The sequence below is a fragment of the Lygodium microphyllum genome, chromosome 10 (assembly GCF_053477565.2).
Source record: "Lygodium microphyllum isolate KBCC chromosome 10, Lygodium_microphyllum_v1.1.10, whole genome shotgun sequence".
NCBI lineage: Eukaryota > Viridiplantae > Streptophyta > Polypodiopsida > Schizaeales > Lygodiaceae > Lygodium > Lygodium microphyllum.
In genome coordinates, this window is record NC_141144.1 from 5,713,989 (window position 1) to 5,731,995 (window position 18,007).

At 40.5% G+C, this 18,007-nt stretch overlaps 1 protein-coding gene across 2 annotated transcripts; it reads left to right on the forward strand.

Annotated features, from left to right (window-relative positions):
- Positions 1 to 3,514: 3,514 nt before the first annotated feature.
- LOC148029671 (cytochrome b-c1 complex subunit 9, mitochondrial-like) lies at positions 3,515 to 17,463 on the forward strand. 2 transcript variants are annotated; one of them, XR_015692076.1, is made up of 4 exons: positions 3,515 to 3,851; positions 8,423 to 8,470; positions 16,900 to 17,021; positions 17,181 to 17,463. XR_015692076.1 is itself a non-coding variant. In XM_087685945.1 (3 exons), exons 1-3 carry the CDS (start codon positions 3,735 to 3,737, stop codon positions 17,232 to 17,234), a joined length of 219 nt encoding a protein of 72 aa, XP_087542071.1. In that variant the 5' UTR covers positions 3,541 to 3,734; the 3' UTR covers positions 17,235 to 17,463. The 2 variants fall into 2 exon arrangements, 1 of the variants encoding a protein (XP_087542071.1); XM_087685945.1 differs by lacking the exon at positions 16,900 to 17,021 and having other exon boundaries at positions 3,541 to 3,851.
- The last annotated feature ends 544 nt before the right edge of the window (positions 17,464 to 18,007 follow it).

Here is an 18,007-nt window from a genome sequence, read left to right on the forward strand (position 1 = left end):
CAATCTATATTGGCTGATCAAAAGCTTTTGAGTGTATCACATAGGATAATAACATGCCACCCTTTTCTTGTTTGAATGCTTGGGATCAATCCTGAATATTGATTGAGTGATTAGAGGGTTTATTGGTAGCTGCCATGGATAGATGGAAGGTGCTTCCTTCAACTTCTTTTCTTAGTTGAAGTAAGACCAACATTAAGGGACACTTAAGGCCTCCTATATATATATATATATATATATATATAAATAAAGAGGCATCCTACTCTCCAACAAGAACTCATCGTGCACACTGCTTCCTCTCTTGACACCATTCTCCACGCCCTCACTGCCACATTTGACATGGAAACATATGAGAAGGCAGCCAATCTATTGTTCAATCTCATGCTTGATTTGGTGTACTCCTCCCAAGGCAAAAGGGATGCTCCCAAGGTTCTCTTCCACATATGGTGGAACATGACAATGTGTATGCACTCACCTCTCCTCATGAAGAAAAGGCGAGAGGGAGTAAAATCTGTAAGTTTGCAACACACCTTAATCACTCAAAAGTAATAGAAATAAAACTAGAAATCATTACACACAATAATCTTATAGATGTTCGAATCAATGTGAATTCTAATCATATTGTGACCATAAGCATGGTGGCATTTGTAATGCGGAGAGAGTCATTGAAGGTTAGAGGAGGCATGCTAGTTGGAGCAAAGCTGTGACTATGCGAGAGGTGAAGAAGCTTGAATGCAACATGCATGTTGTTGCATTCAAGCCTCATTATATATATATATATATATATATATATATATGGATGGTTCATCAATTCTTTCCATTAGGTGCACCGGCTATCTGATGTTGGGGAGTTAGAGAGAGAAAGAGAAAGAGCACTAGTGTTCTATTTTGACAGAGAGTGTGCACTTTAAATGCACCGAATGAATGATAATATTTGAGAATAAACTTTTTTTTTCTCAAGTTCATTCCAATGCATACCGTGTAGGATTTGTTAGGTTTGGTATTAGGCTAGAAAAACCTTAAAATAAGAGATCTATACATCTTTCCATCAGGTGCACCAATTGTTTGATGTTGGGGAGTTGGAGAGAGAGAGAAAGAGCACTAGTGTTCTACTTTGAGAGAGAGCACGCACTTTGAATGTACCGAATGAATAAAAATATTTGAGAATAAACTTATTTTTTCTCAAGGTTTTTCCAATGCATACCACGTAGGATCTGTCAGGTTTGATGTTAGGCTAGCTAAATCTTAAAATAAGAGATAGTATACATATAGAAGGATATACATAGATGCATTAGATATTAACACACCTTTTCCAAAAAATCTTTTCAACAGAAATCCTAGGGTACGAGGGCCTATAGATTGCCATCAAAATTCAAGCATCATCTACACCTTTGATTCTTCAGCATTTCATACGATCCATGGCTCGTCGGATTCTGTAGACAAAAGCAAAGCCATAGAAATAGAAAATGTCACTAAATTGATTGCTTATTACGCATTCTCTATTTTTTAAAAAATTTATGTCAATAAATTAATGACTCACTTTTCTTTAAGTGTTGATGATGATCTAGCATGGCCATGAGACCATTTAGAGACCAGTATTCCTAGTGCATCACTTAATGGGGTGATCAGAGCATTGTGACGGGGATATCTAGTACAAGCAGTACAAGTTATGAAGGGGGAGATAAGTGTTTGCCAAGTGTAAGAGTGTACACAAGAACCAAGGAGTTGCACATAAATGAAGATGGATTAAGTTCTAAGAAGAGGAAGTGCATTAGCATTGTGTATATGTATTTATGTGTGCATCCGAGGATGCCTGGGAATGTTTACTTATGTGCAATAGTCATTGCATTCATTTGGGGTTATCCTCTCCCTTACAAGTCAAGGTTTAAGGCCTTTTCTTTCATTACGAAATACAAGAGACGCGATCCTCTGGAAGTGAGGAGAGAAGTGATTTTCTCTTTCTAAGGTCTAAAAAGACACACGCTTTTGTGTGGAAGTCAATCTTAAGGTTGAGACCCAATGCAATTTAATGAACTCTCCTTAAGGTGGTTGCATGGACCACAAGTTAAGGGTACAATTTGAGAAGCTGTTCTTTTTAAAAAAGACATGGTGAATCCATTTTTAAAATATCTCGCAATAGAAAGACGATATCTAAAAACAGGCAATTAGGGTTATTGGAAACAACGAGATCTACAACTTTTGTGTTGGAAGTTTTTTCATTTGAGCAACATACAAAGAGATATCTCGAAATTGGTGCTGTAAAGTAGGTCCTGAAATAGCCACATCTTGCATGAAGATCAACTCAAGTCTCTCTCCAAGAAAAGAAGCTCTTGAAAGCCTATAAAAGAGGAGGCTCTCCTTGGGTGTGGGAGAAGTGAAGGAAGCATCACTTTAAATGCATCCAAGAGGAGAAGAGAAGGTGCAAGTGCTGCGAAAGCTCTGCTGAAATCAAGTTCCAAGAGGATAAGAGAAGGTGTATGTGCTGGAGAAGCTCTGTTGAAATCAAGCACCAAGAGGAGAGCCATACACATATTGTGTAGGAGAGAAGGAGACTTAAGAAGGATCAAAAGGTGCCAACTTCCAAGTTGTGCAAGTGCTAGCTAGTTGTATACCGTGCAAGGAACCATGATCTTATTTCCAAGATCTACAAGTAAAAACTGGCTTATGTGTAATGGAGGAGCTTGCTCCTTGTCAATAATATAACTCCACAAGGGGAGGGGGGGGGACTGGCCCATCTTCCAGTCCCTAGTGTGTTGTCAATTTCTCTACCTCTCTCTCTCTCTCTCTACAACTTTCTTTTCTCTAATCTATTCTCTCTCTGCACCAGCATAATATTCACCATATATATTTAAGTATATAAGAAAGTTGAGCGTGTATCTAAGGTTGTTGCCATCATGAGGTTTGAGGTAGGCTTCGAATCCCATTGCCTTAAGTGTTTTAGAAAGCTAAAACAACCATGTCAGTTTGGTGTTAGGGTAGGTAAATCTTAAAATAAGAGATATATACCTCTTTCCATCAAGTGCACCAGTTGTTTGATGTTGGGGAGTTAGAGAGAGTTGTTTGATATTGGGGAGTTAGAGAGAAACAAGGAAAGAGCACTAGTGTTCTACTTTGAGAGAGAGCATGCACTTCGAATGTAACGAATGGATAAAAATATTTGAGAGTAAGCTTTTTTTTTTCTCAAGTTTTTTCCAACTCATATCACGTAGGATTTGTCAGGCCTAGTGTTAGGCTTGGTAAATCTTAAAATAAGAGATAGTATAAATATATAAGGATATACATAGATGTATTAGATATTAACACATTTTTTCAGAAAAATCTTTTCAACCGGCATACTAGGGTATGAGGGCCTATAGATTGCCATCAAAATTCAAGCATCATCTACACCATTTCATACGATCCATGGCTGGTTGGAATTAGTAGACAAAAGCAACGCCATAGATAGAGAAAATGCTAAGGCTGTTGCCAACATGAGGGTTGACGCAGGCTCGGAATTAAGTGTTTTAGAAAGGTGAAACACGAGTATGATGCTATGCAGGTCAGCAATTCTAGCCAACTCGCCTACGAGAGCCGTTTGAAAAGGGTTCGACTTTGGTAACATTGCCAGCCTTCTGGGGGCCGCAACTTTATAGGGCGCGCCGTACGCTCAATCCTTCAAAAGACGAGCCGGGAAAGGTCTGTAGGTAGTCTGTAGCAGCAAAGCAGGGAAGGCATACAGGCACGCGGGCACACATCACATGGATCTAGCGAGAAGGGTTAAGCCTGGCGTGCTCGACGCTGCCTTCAGGCTGATCACCCGAAGGAATTCTGTTTATGTCTCTTTCATCCTCGTCGGTGCTCTCGTTGGCGAGCGGGTAACGATTGTTTGTCTGCCCTTTCGTTCTGCTTCCGTTTTCCGATTCCAGGTGCAGAATAGGTTACCAAAGTTGTATGAAAGAAGAAGTGTCCAGCTATGCATCATTATGGAATTGGTTAAATAAGCGTTTTCTGATTCCAGGAGCACAATAGGTTACCATAGTTGTATGAAATGATAAATATGCAGCCGTGCAACATTTTGGAATTGGTTAGAATGAATGACTCAGCGTAATGCAGATGTACTACATTCTAAACATGTGCGATTTCTAAACATTCCTTGAATGATTGCCTTTTAACCTTCCTTCTTCCACTTCCCTTATTGGTGCGATTCTACATGCGAGACTTGAAAATGGGAATGGTTTGCAATTGAACCTTCAAATGAAACAGCAAGAGAATGTGTAGATCTTGCATAGGCTCACGACCTTGTTGCAAATCTTTGAAGTTGTCTGCAACTTGATGCAGTCCCCTCGAGTTGCCACCAGTTTAATTGATCCATCTAACACAAAGGCTAGACCACAAAGGTTACTTTTTTACCATTCGGTTGCATAGACCTCATTTGAATTATAAGTTGGGACCCAACCAATTTCCAGGGTCTAGGCTCACACATTGCTTCTCCTCATAATAGGAGTCTCACACCTTTCAACATCGTAGATCATTGGCGGTTGGCGGCATGAGGTTGGGGTATTGAGTTATTTAACATATAGATGAAATTGTGCACTATCTTGCTTCTAACCCACTTGGTGGGTTCATCATAACTTGTGACTACTCACTAGTGGCCAGCTCTAATGCACTTCTCTAGATATCTATTAATTACAAAGGAAACAAATTCAATAAGTAATTGACTATACAAATTAGTAGAAGAGAATAAAAGTTCTTTTTCTTTTGTGTTGTGATTTGATGTTTGCTATACTTATTGTGTTTCACTTGGTTGTTATAGTGTGAATTGTCTCTTGCACATGGAGATGTTTTACCTTTGTGTTGGGATGGGTTTTTTTCTCGTGTGATGGTATTGTTGAGTAGGGAATCGGGATACTGTAGTACCATAGAGATATAGTGTACTTTCGCTTCAACTGATAGTTACCTAGAATGGAAAATGTGGAAGATGGAACGATAAACATGTGAAATCAGCCTTTCTTCTTGGATAGGGTGGTAAATTATTTGATTTATTGGTAATTGTAGCAAGCAATGGATTCAAAATTAGAAATGACCTCATGGACTCGAAAGAGTTAAAATTTCATTAGCCTTAGTCCTTGGCATTAAATGCTTAAATTTTCTAATCCCCATGACATCATACATCATTTCCAAGGGCACATTTAATGCTCAGAGCTAGAATTTGTCATTAGACACCCATTGGCTCTTGTCCATCACAACTTATTCACAATTTTTGCCAACGTTCCCTTCTAGGGTTCGATTGTCACACTATCCCAAATTTAACTTGCACCTCACATGTGCACAATTTAATTATGCTAAAGCAATAAGTCAAAAGTCCATGTCTTCATGACATACCTCACCCTTAATCCTTGTAATCATTCTTAATTGCATTGTAATGTGACACAAATATGTGAAATCACTGGCAAAGCACACAATATCATAGTGAAACAACATTTGCAATTGTTGCTTAAGGAAACCCATGCCAATGGCATGCTGAAATTTCGAGCTATCAAAACCAAGTTAACTTGTACCTAAACCATGATTGTTGTCTAAATGTCTAGGGATGCATTCGTTACCAAAACCTTGTTAGCAAACATGTATGTCATGTATGGTCATGTACTGCATGTGAGTCTCAATTTGAGTCAGACAAGGACATTAGGAGCTTTGACATTGTGATTATTTGTTATTTTATATGTTTACACTTTAGATGGAGGATATAACCGTGTATTTTGTTTCTAGCATTTGTGACCATTTTTGATCAGTTGTGTGGGTTTACTTGGGCGCCCATGATTTGAGCCTAGCTAGTTTGTATGCTAGTTGTGGCCTCAATTTGCCTTTGCTTTGTGTTTGCTTTCCTTCCATTGTACACTCTCATATGGTACCGTTTGCCTTGGTGGGGAGTTGGAGATAATGAAGGGGAGTTGCCATAGGGATGTATATTTTTAATGCTTAGCTTTGGTATTATTAAGTTGTGTACATGTGAAGTGCAAGTCAAGTAAGTTTCACTGATGGCCTCATCCCCTTGCTTTTGTTTGGTGACCACAATGATACTTAGTAATGCAAGTTGGGGTTGATCGTTGTTGTAGTCTCATATCTTTCAGCCATAAGTTAGTTTGTTTCTTTTTCCTCCTGTGTTTTATTCAATCTCCTTATTCTCTATTCGCTACGTGTTTGCTTTTCTTTCTATTGCATGGTACCATTCACCTTGGTGGGAGCTAGAGATGACGAAGAGTATTTGTCATAGAGATGTGCATTTTTAATGCTTAGCCTTGACATTATAAAGTTGTGCACATGTGAACTGCAAGTCAGTTAAGTCACAGTGTTAGCCTAAGTATCCCAAAGTGCAGTGGGTGACATTGGTAGAAGTGCAAAGCTATGTTGGACAAGTACTTGTGGGTGCCTAGTGTTAGTTTGGGTTTAGGACATTAATTAGGCCATTAAAATGTCTAGTGGTGACATTGGAACTAGGAATTAATTGATTAATTAGTGCTAGTCCTAGGCCAATAAATGTTTGGAACAACTTAATGTTCCATGGGGTTTAGCACATTAAATTTGAATGGGCACCAACTAGTTATTGGGTTTTAACAAATGAACAATTAATTCTTTTTCAAAAATTAAATTTTGAAAATGAAATAATTAATGCTGAAAAGTGCTTTTCTAAGGCTATGTCATGCGGCAAGCTTTGCCGATGCAAGTTGAGAGAAGGTTGTTTGGGTCTAACTGAGTGTGGAGACAACTATTCAGGGGTGGAGGGAGGAAAGAGTTGTTGTTGGATTAGTTTTGAGATAGGCAACAACGAGTGATTGTGCAGTGCGACAAAGGCAATAGGTTTCTTTCTCCACCTCAGTGAGAGTCAGTGATAGAAAAGGAGGGCTTGTTAGTTGCACTGTGTTTTTACACCCCCCCTCCCCTTTGAAGTCGTTGGCTCCATCATAATTGCCATGAAAGCTACTGTTCAAAAGATACTACCTTCAACTAGCTTTCTCTCTTATCCTTTGGCATTCCCTCAACAATTCTCAGCATATCCCAACCATTGGTGAAGAGCAGCAATGATTTTTGATGCTAAAACCCTCAATCACAGCAGCAATTAGGTCTCTCAACCACCTTGGGACCCATGCCCAATTACTAAAGACCCCGTATTTTGCCCACTTGGCACTTATGACTTGCCATACCATGATTATGAATCATGATCTATCATTGCAACTAGCTCCCTTTTTTGATCCATTGTATATAACTTCAATTTTACACATGAAATTGGATCTTGGAGATTACTTGTGACTAGAGTCTTGGATTTACATTTTGTCTCAACCTCTCATCATGTTCATAAATCATGGTTGAAATTTGAAACCAAGACATTTGTGGTTTGTAAATTGTAATAGTATTGAATAGATAATGCCATGTGTACCACTCTCAGATTAAAACAATTAATATTTACCAGACTAACCCTTAACTTCCTATGTATTTTTTAACGATTGTACGAAACACAGGATTTTGTTTGACATTTTTTTGTGTATGTTCGGTACCATATTGAGTCCGGGGATTGGATAGATTGTGCTCGACTACCCTAGATGTGGTATTGAGGGCTTTTTGTGAATCATCTTGGAGATTATGAGGCTATGAGGTCTCTCCATTTGTGACTAATCATAAGTGGAGAGGCTAGCAAATCATAGAGGTGTTGCATATGTTATAGTTGGAGTGATCAATCTATTACAAAGACATCCTTTGTGTAGGCTTCTTGGAAGTGGCTTGGTGACACTATCATTCCATTGTGCAAAGACATAATATCTTTGATCGAGCATGTCCTATGATACTTGTCTCCTGGAATATGATTCCTATTGGTAAATTGATGGCCCTCCTATTGGTGGATTGATTGAGCATGTCCTAGGATACTTGCCTCATGGAATATGACTACTATTGGTAGATTGATGCCCAAGTATATATTTGAGTTAATCACCTTCAACTGGTTGATGGTTGACTCAATATGCATTTGCTTTCAATAACCCTCCTAGATATGTGAAAAGTTATAATTAAATGCAGTCCATTGTCAGTTCACCATCCTTGTATTGAGGCCTCTCATCAACAAAAGCTCTCCTAGTCGTAGAGTATGGATAAATGTGGGGGGGGGGGGGGGGGGGGGGGCGCAAGAGAACTTGAAGTGTCAAGCATAATAGAAGTGCCATCTATAGACATTGCAAGAGCAAGGACACTAGACTGACTTAATACACATAATACATCTTTAAGGTTTATTATAAGATATGTTATGTAAGTCCATGTATATAGACTTTTTTTAAAAGGCAATTTTCATTTTCTTTGGAAGAGTCATTTTGTTGAAAGGTTCAACTCTAAGCTAGTTGTTATGGTAATAATTCTGATTTAGATATATTTGTGCTTTTGATGGATGACCTCTCTTTTATGGCAGATTTTAGATGTGGGCACCGACAAATTGTGGCATTATAATAATCAAGGGGTACGTAGACTTGGAGACTATTATGGTAGCATCATGATGTTGAATTTATTGACTAGATGCTTTGTTCCATGAGATCACACACACACACGCGCGGGTGTGCGCGCGCACACAAAAGCATGTGCATGTGTGCACTTTTTTTAGGGTTTAGACCATTGTTCTTTAACTTGTAAAGTCTAAAACATACAAGGAGAATAGACTTCATTTTAAAAAATTTAGAAACAATGGTACAACACATCCATTATTGAACGTGCATACAAGGAGAAGGCTGCCCAATCAGAAATGCAGCATAGAGATGAGTGTCCAGCATGAAAATGCAGTGAGGACAGGGTAGAGAACAAAACGCCCTGCTTAGAAATACTGAAAACGCAAGGGCTCCAGCACTCGTTGATGATGCCCAGTTTGCAGAATGGTGGACAACAGCTCCTCTTTGTAGACTTTGGATCCCACCAAGGCGAATGATACCATGTGAGAGTGTTGAGCAAAAAGGAAAGCAAACACAGAGTGAGAGAGAGAGAGAGAAGGAATGCATTCATCTCTAATGCTTTGTTAGGAGTGCAGGATCATATAGTCTGCTTGAAAGGACTTCTACATTGGCAGCTTGACTTGATTGAGTTGGTGGATAAACTCCCTAGACAAGATTTGCTTCCTTGGCAAGCAGCAGTTTTTTCAGTTCCCCCTCTAGCCCATCTAGCTCCTTTGTACTTTGATCATGATGCCTCAAAGAGTATTTGTTGATTTTATTGTATCTGGTTTATGCTTCATGGCCTAGAGCCATCCTGTGTCTTGTAATCTTGTGATCTTGTATTTTTTCGTGATTGATACATTTACCTGTTATGGAGAGAGAGAGAGAGAGCCTTGTAATCTTGTCCTTCTTTCGTAATTAGCACAATTACCTATTACGAAAAAAAAAACACAGAAGGAATGTAGAAAACGAAGGAACAATCTGATTGAGACTGAATGATACAAGACTGATCTTTGCTAGCCTGAAGACTGATCTTTGTTAACCTGAGCTCTAGGTATCAGCGTGGGTGCCAGATGGATGCAGGAGATGAAGATGATGAAGTCAGAGACTGGCTGAGAAGATGATTACAATGGAATGAATGCAGTGGAGTGTGAGATTGCTCTATATAGCCAAAAAGAGCCAAAACTGGTTGATCTGATCTAGAAGGCCAAAAATATGGCTGACCTGATTAGTATGCCCAACAACTAATGTGCCCACTATGCGGAAATAGAAATGCATTGATGCCACCTCCACCAAAAATGTCTAGGATATAAACTGGTAGATAACCACAATGTAAGAGCTTGATAAGTCCTCGTCCTGACTCAGACAGAGGCTTATAGGCAGGAGATGATTGTACATGACACATGATTGCTAATAGGTTGGCCAATCAACCAGATTGTGGTATGTCCTCCTTGAGTGGAGAGATGCCCAGCCTCACCAAATACTTTGACTCAAGGTAGTCTGGTACGGATCGTATGATAAGTTAGGGCTGTAGATAGATTCAGAGGGAGAAAGGAAAGAGAAAGAGAAGAGATGGAAGTAGAGATTTGATATAGCAAAGGGGAGGAGAAAGAGGATAGTGAGGGAGAGGGAGAGGAAGAAGGTGTAAAGTAGAGGTAGAGAGAGAGCTAGATGTAGATGTAGATGAAAGTGGAATAGGGAGAGGGAGAGGGAGAGGGTGACTTAAGAGGAGGAAGATTGGTAGAGGTAGATTCAAGAATCAAGAGTTAGATGAAGAGGATGAAGAGGTAGGTTCAATAATCAAGAGTTAGATGAAGAGGAGTGTGGTATTAAATAAAGCTATTTTTTAAAAAATAAGGAGTGTGAGGGTTAAGCAAGATCAAACATTTGAATGGGCTGTTTGGGACATTGTTTTATGTTGGACAAGAACATCGTCCACCCATTGTACAAAATGGACTATTACGATCATTCTATATGCGAAGGGAATGCAACTAGGCTTTGACCAATGCATAGTTCTTGACAGAGTGTAGACTAAAGACAAAGGAGTGTAGTCAGGCCATCCTCTAGTTTGTGAATTCCATATTTGACATCCGCTCAACATTTGGTAAGCTCTAAGAGATGAGGGGGAGGATATGTTGTCCCCCTCATTAAGCACAAAATGCCACCTCAAGGCCTCTAGTGAAGGAGAAACTTGAGAGACATGAATGGTTTCTAGGAAAGAGGTGTCTTAGCCATTGTGTATATTTTGATGAATGGATGAATGTTGAATATGAATGAGTGAAGAAGATGATATAAATGTAGATGCTCAAGGAGTAGATGCATTTAGTGACCGCTAAGAGGACAATATGAAAGAGATTGTTATCTGAAAGAGAAGAAAGAAAGGCATGGAAACTTCATGGAAGAAAGAACCTCTCATTTTGGGAGGAAAATTTATTATCTATTTCTGAATATGATGTTGATAACAATTTATAGAGTGAAAACCAAGGTATTCTTCAAGAACCTTGGTGGATTCATAGTGGGGTAAGCTCCCACATGACCTCTCACAAATTTTCTCAAACAAAGATTTGAAGTTTTCTCTAGGTTCTTGGAATTCAAAGTCATGGTTGAGAATGAAACATGAAGAAGAATCAAAATTTGTAGAAATAATAGAGGCGGTATCTTTCTAAGAAGTTTAATGCTTTCTTACTAGGAAATGGAATCAAGAGACAACTAGCTTGTAATAGAATACCTCCACAGAATGGTGTTGCTAAGAGAAAGAATAGAGTATTGGTAGGCGCAGTCAGATGTATGTTCAAAGAGATAGGTGTGCCCAATATATGATGGGCTCAAGCTATCAATACAACTTGTTATCTAATGAATAGGTCTTCTACTAAAGCTTTGAAATGTACAACTTATTTTGAAGCATTTGTTGGTCATAAGTTAGTAGTAAGTCATGTGAAAGTGTTTCGAACCATTGCTTATGCTCATATAGTTGATAGCAACACCATCAACATTGGAGTAGGAGTAGATTGGAGTTGAAGGTGATGTTAAAAATCAGCTGAGGGCTAGTTCGTGTAGGGTATGATTGAATTTGACAATGAAGGTGTAGAATTTGTAGATGAAGTGCTGGAACAACAAAATTAGTTTGTGTAGGGTATGATTGAATTTGATGACGAAGGTGTAGAATTGGTTCATATAGGGTATGATGGAATCTGACGACAAAGGTGTAGAATTTGTAGACAAAGTGTTGGAATAGCAAAATTTAGATTTGCTGGTGATGTAGACAGCAAAAGGAGCAGATCCGTTGTAGAAACATTGGTTTGTTGATCGTCTCCAGTGTGAGAAAATAGAACCAACAATGGAGGGGAGAGAAATGAGACTGACAGTGAGTGAGCTGAAGCAAGAGAGTAGAGTGTACTTGCTGAACTAAAAGATGTCAGAGTGCAGCGGTGCGGAAGCGTAGGACTGAGAGAGAGAGAACGCAGAGAGAGAAGAGAGAGAAAGAGACAGTGGAAGATGAAGATTTGCTGTATAAAGTGTGCTGTATACAAAGATATGTAAATATGTACACGGGCGCAGTGCGCTGGACTGCATGTCTCCATCTCGACGATGCAACCTGTTGTTCACCTCGAAGTCCGCTGCAGTCTGCACTGTCTCCTGTCAGAAATCTGCGAACAGAGACGGAATCTGCGCGTGCCACCAGTCTGTAATCTGCGAGCAGAAAAGTGCGGGAGACTGCTGAAAACCTCGGCTATGAATAGCCAGGAAACAGGGCGCCAGAAAAGACCCATCGGCAGCCGACTGACAAGACAGGTCGGACTGCCACGTGGCAGTCCTACTGTGCAGTCCGACAGAAACTGTCTGACTGCACCTGGACAGGGTCTCTGACTGCTAACACCCCCTCTCAGAGCCTGGGCGGGGCAGAAGCCTGAGGGATCTGGAATGTCTCCGAAGTGGAGCCTAGGGAAGTGCCTTCGTAAACAAATCTACAAGATTGTCCTCCGTCTTGCAGTACTCCACAGTGATGGTCTCATCCAGAAGCTTCTCGCGGATGAAGCGGTACTGGATCTCTATGTGCTTCGTCCGGGCATGAAAAACAGGATTCCGTGCCAAGGCAATGCAACTCTCATTGTCACATTGTAGCAAAGTAGGACGAGTCTGGGGGCAACCAAGCTCCTCCAATAATCTCCGAAACCACACAGCCTCACATGTGGTGGAAGACGCGGCCCGATACTCCGCCTCAGTAGACGAAAGGGCTACCGTGGGCTGCTTCTTGCTACTCCATGAGATAACACCTGCACCCAAGGTAAAACAGTAACCTGTAGTAGGCCGCCTGTGGTCCACATCACCGGCCCAATCCGAGTCGCTCCAACCTGCAAGTACAAGATCTGTACCATCTGTCCCTGCGGGATAATGAATCCCTAAATCAGACGTCCCCCTCAAATACCAAAGTATCCTCTGAGCAGCCTACCAATGCACCATCTGAGGTTCACTCATGAACCCTGCCAAGAGCCCAACAGCAAAACAAAGATCAACACGAGTGTTGAGAAGCCAAATCAAGGATCCAATCAACTGACGATAGCGGGAAGCATCCGCCATGGGAGAAGCTGAATGGGAAGTGGCCTTCCAGTTCGGATCCAGAGGAGTAAAAAGGGTCCGACAATCCTCCATCACAAAAGAAACCAAGAGCTCCTGTACATATCTCTGCTGAGAGATGAAGATCCCCCTCTGAGACTGATAAATCTCATGGCCCAAAAAGAAATGGAGTAGACACCCAAGTCCGTCATTTCGAACGTCCGATGTAAAGCTGCCTTCGTCTCTTGGACCTTCTATGCATGATCACCTATGACAATCAAATCATCAACATATAACACAAAAAGCACACAACCATCCTCGGAAGTGTGAACATAAAGCTGCAGATCAGCCTTAGAACGCCGATATCCCAACTGTGACTGAAGGAACAAATCAATCTTCTCGTTCCATGCACGCGGAGCCTGCTTGAGGCCATATAAGGCCTTCTTCAACCTGTAGACTTTCCCATCTGAAGATCCAAAGCCGGGAGGCTGCTCAACATAGATCTCCTCCTTCAAATCACCATTGAGGAAGGCCGACTTCACATCCAACTGGTAAACAGGCCATCACCTATGGCCAGCCAAGGCAAGAACAGCTCTAATGGTCGCCATATGAGCAGTGGGGGCAAAAGTATCATGACAATCAATCCTTGGGCGTTGTGTAAAACCTTTAGCAACAAGGCGAGCCTTGTGCTTATCCAAAGAACCATCGCTAAGGTATTTGGTCTTGAAGACCCCTTTGACGCTAATCACCTTCTTATTTGGGGGGCGTGGCACGAGTGACGAAGTGTCATTCCTCTCAATAGCCTCCAACTCGGCTTCCATAGCTTTCTTCCATGGTGCGAACTGTAAAGCCTCCTTCACGGAGGTGGGCTCCCGATCCTGCATAGCACGGGTCATCAAACAATAGTTAGAGTGGTAATGGTGAAGATGTCTGCAACATTTTCGTGTGTGGGTACTACATCAAGTTGATCTCTCTTGCATTGTCTCTCTTTGTGACATAATGGTAATGCACCTCAATGCACGAAACACAAGATTTCATGCTACTGCAATAGCACTTTGATTGTAAGAAAGAATGGGTGTAGGACCCTTCAATGGTAAATGTAGATCAGCCAACAATTTGCGCAACCATACACATTCCATTGTTACTGTGAAGGTTGCCTTGTACTCAACCTCACAAGACGAGATAGCCACTCTAGGTTGGTTCTTGCTTAGCCATGAAATGCATGAATGGCCTAGAAAGAAACAATGTCCACTAGTAGTTTGCCTAGGCCCTAGTGTTTGCATCACTAGTCCAATTTGAATAACTATAAGCCTGTAACTACAAGTCTCCTCTCAGGAAATAATAATGCATGTGATTGAGTACCTTGCAAGTGTTTGAAGATCTGCTTAACAACTTGCCAGTGTATGGTATGTGGGTTGTGCATATATTTGCTTACTTGAGATACTGCATATTGAATGTTAAGACGTGTGTTGCAAAGTGAACGAGGCAGCCAATAGCCTAGCTGTCAATTGCAACATCATGCATCTCTTCATCATCATGCATAGACAAGGCTTCATAGGAGTGCACATAGGTTTGCAATCTTGCATATTAAACATATGCAATAGCTTATCCACGTAGTGTGACTATGACGTGATGATACCATGTTGATTTTGGGTCAATTGAATCCCCAGATAGTAGTGTAGATAGCCCATGTTTGACATAGCAAATGCATGTTTTAATTCAGCCTTAGAATTTGCAAGTTTTCCCTTTGTAGGTCTAGTGAGCAGCATGCCATCCACATAAAGAATGATAATCAGCAAGTCCCCCCCTTCATTCTTAATGTATAGAGTGGGAATAGTTGGACTATTTTTGAACCCTTTGCTGGCCAAATACGCATTAATTTTTTAGTACTATGCATGAGGAGCCTATTTAAGACCATAAAGAGCTTTATACAACTTGCATACCATATGCTCTTTCCTGTTAATCACAAACCTTGGAGGTTGTGATACATAAACATCTTCATGCAAATCCCCATTCGAGAATGTTGCCTTAATGTCCAATTGATGTACTTTCCAACCATAATTTGCAGCCATTGCAATCACCCATCTCATCATACTCATACGAGATGTAAAAGCAAAAGTTCCGCCCTTCTTCTGTTCATAGTCTTTTGCTACCAACCGTACCTTGTACTTGTCAATTGTACTATCAGCCTTATGTTTGAGTTTAAAAACCCACTTAGTGCCAATGGCCTTCTTGCCAAGTGGTGAATCCACAAGGTTCCATGTAGAGTTAGTGGCAATGAAGTCTTAACTCCTCCTACATGGCTCGTATTCAATGTACATCTTGCTGAGCTTTGTCTAAGAAAGTAGGCTCATCATCATCCAATAGTGAGCTCATAAATACATGCTTATTATAATCATCTACCTCCGTTATATAAGCCAAATGTGCCCCCTCTGTATCATGTGTTGCATGTTTGGTAGCCCTTCTAGTGCGTTGAGGTAAAGGGGCATCCATTTTACTCTCCTGGGGAGTTCGTAACAATCATCTCGGGACTGTTTTGGTTGCATTAACAGCAGCCCTTTCATGCTGTATGAAACATAGGGTCCCCACAAAAAAAAGAAAGAAAGAAAACATTGATAAATTTAACGAAGTAAAGATGACTCTAAGTGCACGTGTCTTCATAGGACCACAAATGTTTTGAATAAGCTGCATTTTTCGGACAACACATATTGCACCATGTTTTTTAAAGGCAAGCCTGTGCATTTTGCCCAAAATATAACCCTCATATACATGAGGAGGTAGAGTCTTCATTGGAGGCAGTGCATCTATCATATGACACCTCTGAAGGGTCATCAAACTCCTAAAGCTTATATATGCATAATTAGCATGCCAAAGCTTATATTGCCATAACGAGCATGCCAAAGCTCTGCATTCTACACAGCGGGCATAAGACTAGTGATTGCTAGAGCATCATGAGATTGTCTGTCATAAGCGTCTAAGAGGAATAAACCCTTGTACAGGGTGTTGGACAGCCTGAGTACATAGTCCATCTCTCGGTCTTTGGCAATGCATTTGTCATCCTCAAAGATGACCTGAAAGCCATACTCATTGAAGGCAGAAATAGACAATAAGCTCTTTGTAATGCTAGGCACAAACAAGACATCAAGAAGCATGAAGTTAGAGCCATCTGCTGTAGTAATAGTGGTTGTCCCAATGCCACATACATCATAACTGCTGTTGTTCGCACATGTGATATGCTTCCTAGCAGGGGCTGAATGCAAAGTAAACAAGCACTTCTTGGAAGTGATGTCCTTTGATGCACCATTCTCAAAATACCATGTTTGGTGCGTTTCAGTAGAGCTAAATGTTGAATTAGCCATAGAAGAATCATAATTTCATGTGAGGAATGCATAATCCTCCTCTACCAAGTTGGCTGAAGCATCACCATTTGCTGATTTGTTGGCTGATATGAACATGTACGCAACAATGTGTACGGTTCCACCTTGTTTGTGAATAAGTTTGGATTCTGTTAGTTGTAGGTTTATATATGAGGGGATAGTCTCCACTAGATTGCCATTCTATAGTGACGTAGTAAGATTACGACCTTGGCTTTCTGTATTAAAATTTGAAAGGTACCATTGTGCATAAAATCACTACTAGCGGATGCAAGTTCCAGTGCAAGGGAGAGGGCCTTCCCTCTACACCAACATGCACTCCACAGCAGAAGAGGAAGAGATAGGGTGAATCACATGAGTCATGACCCTGCCTATTACTGCAGCAATGCTTATGGGTATGCAGCAGGGCAACTTAGATTCAGCGGGCATGAAAAGCCTTTTGCTTGAAGAAAATTAGAGATGACATGCCACATGGCTGTCAGTCAAGTACTACAGGATTTAGCTTTGGTATCAAGTGATGTAACTTTGTTGTCTTGCAGTGGCTGCTACCTTGACTGTTTGGCTGCAGATTGATTTTATGTGGTGGCCATCAGATAGGGCCAATCTTGAGATTGTTGATTGCAGAGCTTGCCTTTTTGGGCTTGCATTTGTACACTTTTGGGTACTGTATGGCTCTTCCTCTTTGAGTTTTGCATGGCCATCTAAGAGCTTCAGACTTGCAAATTTTTTCCTGCACATATATACTGCCAGTTGATGGTCCAGTATGAAGCATTGATCTTGGATACTAACCCTGACATTGTGTTCTCTATTTTACCTGCAGAAAATGTTTGAAGATATTACTGTACTGGGCCAGAAAGTGGAAGCACAGGAGTAACATTTTACATAATTGATAATCCAATGTGAATGGTCTAAATATTTGCTTTCCTGGTGAAATTGTGAATAAAAGCACAGATATAGAGGGCAGCCATTGACATGGCAATTTCCACTACATAATTGAAATTTAAAGGGAGGGCTAATTGCCTTCCAATTAGAGGATGAAGTATGTCCTCCAAATTCTAGCAAAAAGTTTGCATTCTTTAAATAAATGTTTTACCTTGGCTGAAGGCTGTCCAGTATCTTTCATACATAATTGATGTTAGGGTTTTTTTGAAAGAAGGTAAAACAATTCAAAAGGAACGTGATGATGTGATGATGAGAACTCAATAAGTTCTTGAAGACAATCAGATTGCTAATCACTTATTGAGGGCACTCCTCAACTTAATAGGTTGTGAAATTGAAGAACTACAAACGTATGTTGATGTTGAACAGTACATACTCACATTGGCAAGGTTGTCTTTCATTGGGTCAGTACTTCCATATTAGGTCTTTAGTGGAAGTTTTTAGGGTGGTTTGTCTTTATTGTTTCTCAAAGTTTCTCCCCTTTTGGTCAACCAGAAGCCTTGCTCATTCTTGGGTGTTTGTTAGCTAGCTTTAGGTGGTATAAATGTAGATTTTGTTGCCATCTAGGTGCCAAGGGCAGTCTCATTTGATCTTTACCATACATAAGTGTGTGCTTAAGCTTTGTTTGTTTGTTTTTTGTCTTGGGTTTTTTTAGTTGCTTTTTGGAGGGAGGGGGAGCTTGGGAATTATTTTAGGGCTTTTTTAAAA

Coding starts and splice junctions, on each gene's coding strand:
- LOC148029671 (XM_087685945.1), top strand. CDS start 3,735: ATGGATCTAGCGAGAAGGGTTAAGCCTGGCGTGCTCGACGCTGCCTTC. Junction 3,852..8,422: donor GTGCTCTCGTTGGCGAGCGG/GTAACGATTGTT, acceptor CTTTTATGGCAG/ATTTTAGATGTGGGCACCGA. Junction 8,471..17,180: donor GGCATTATAATAATCAAGGG/GTACGTAGACTT, acceptor TTTTACCTGCAG/AAAATGTTTGAAGATATTAC.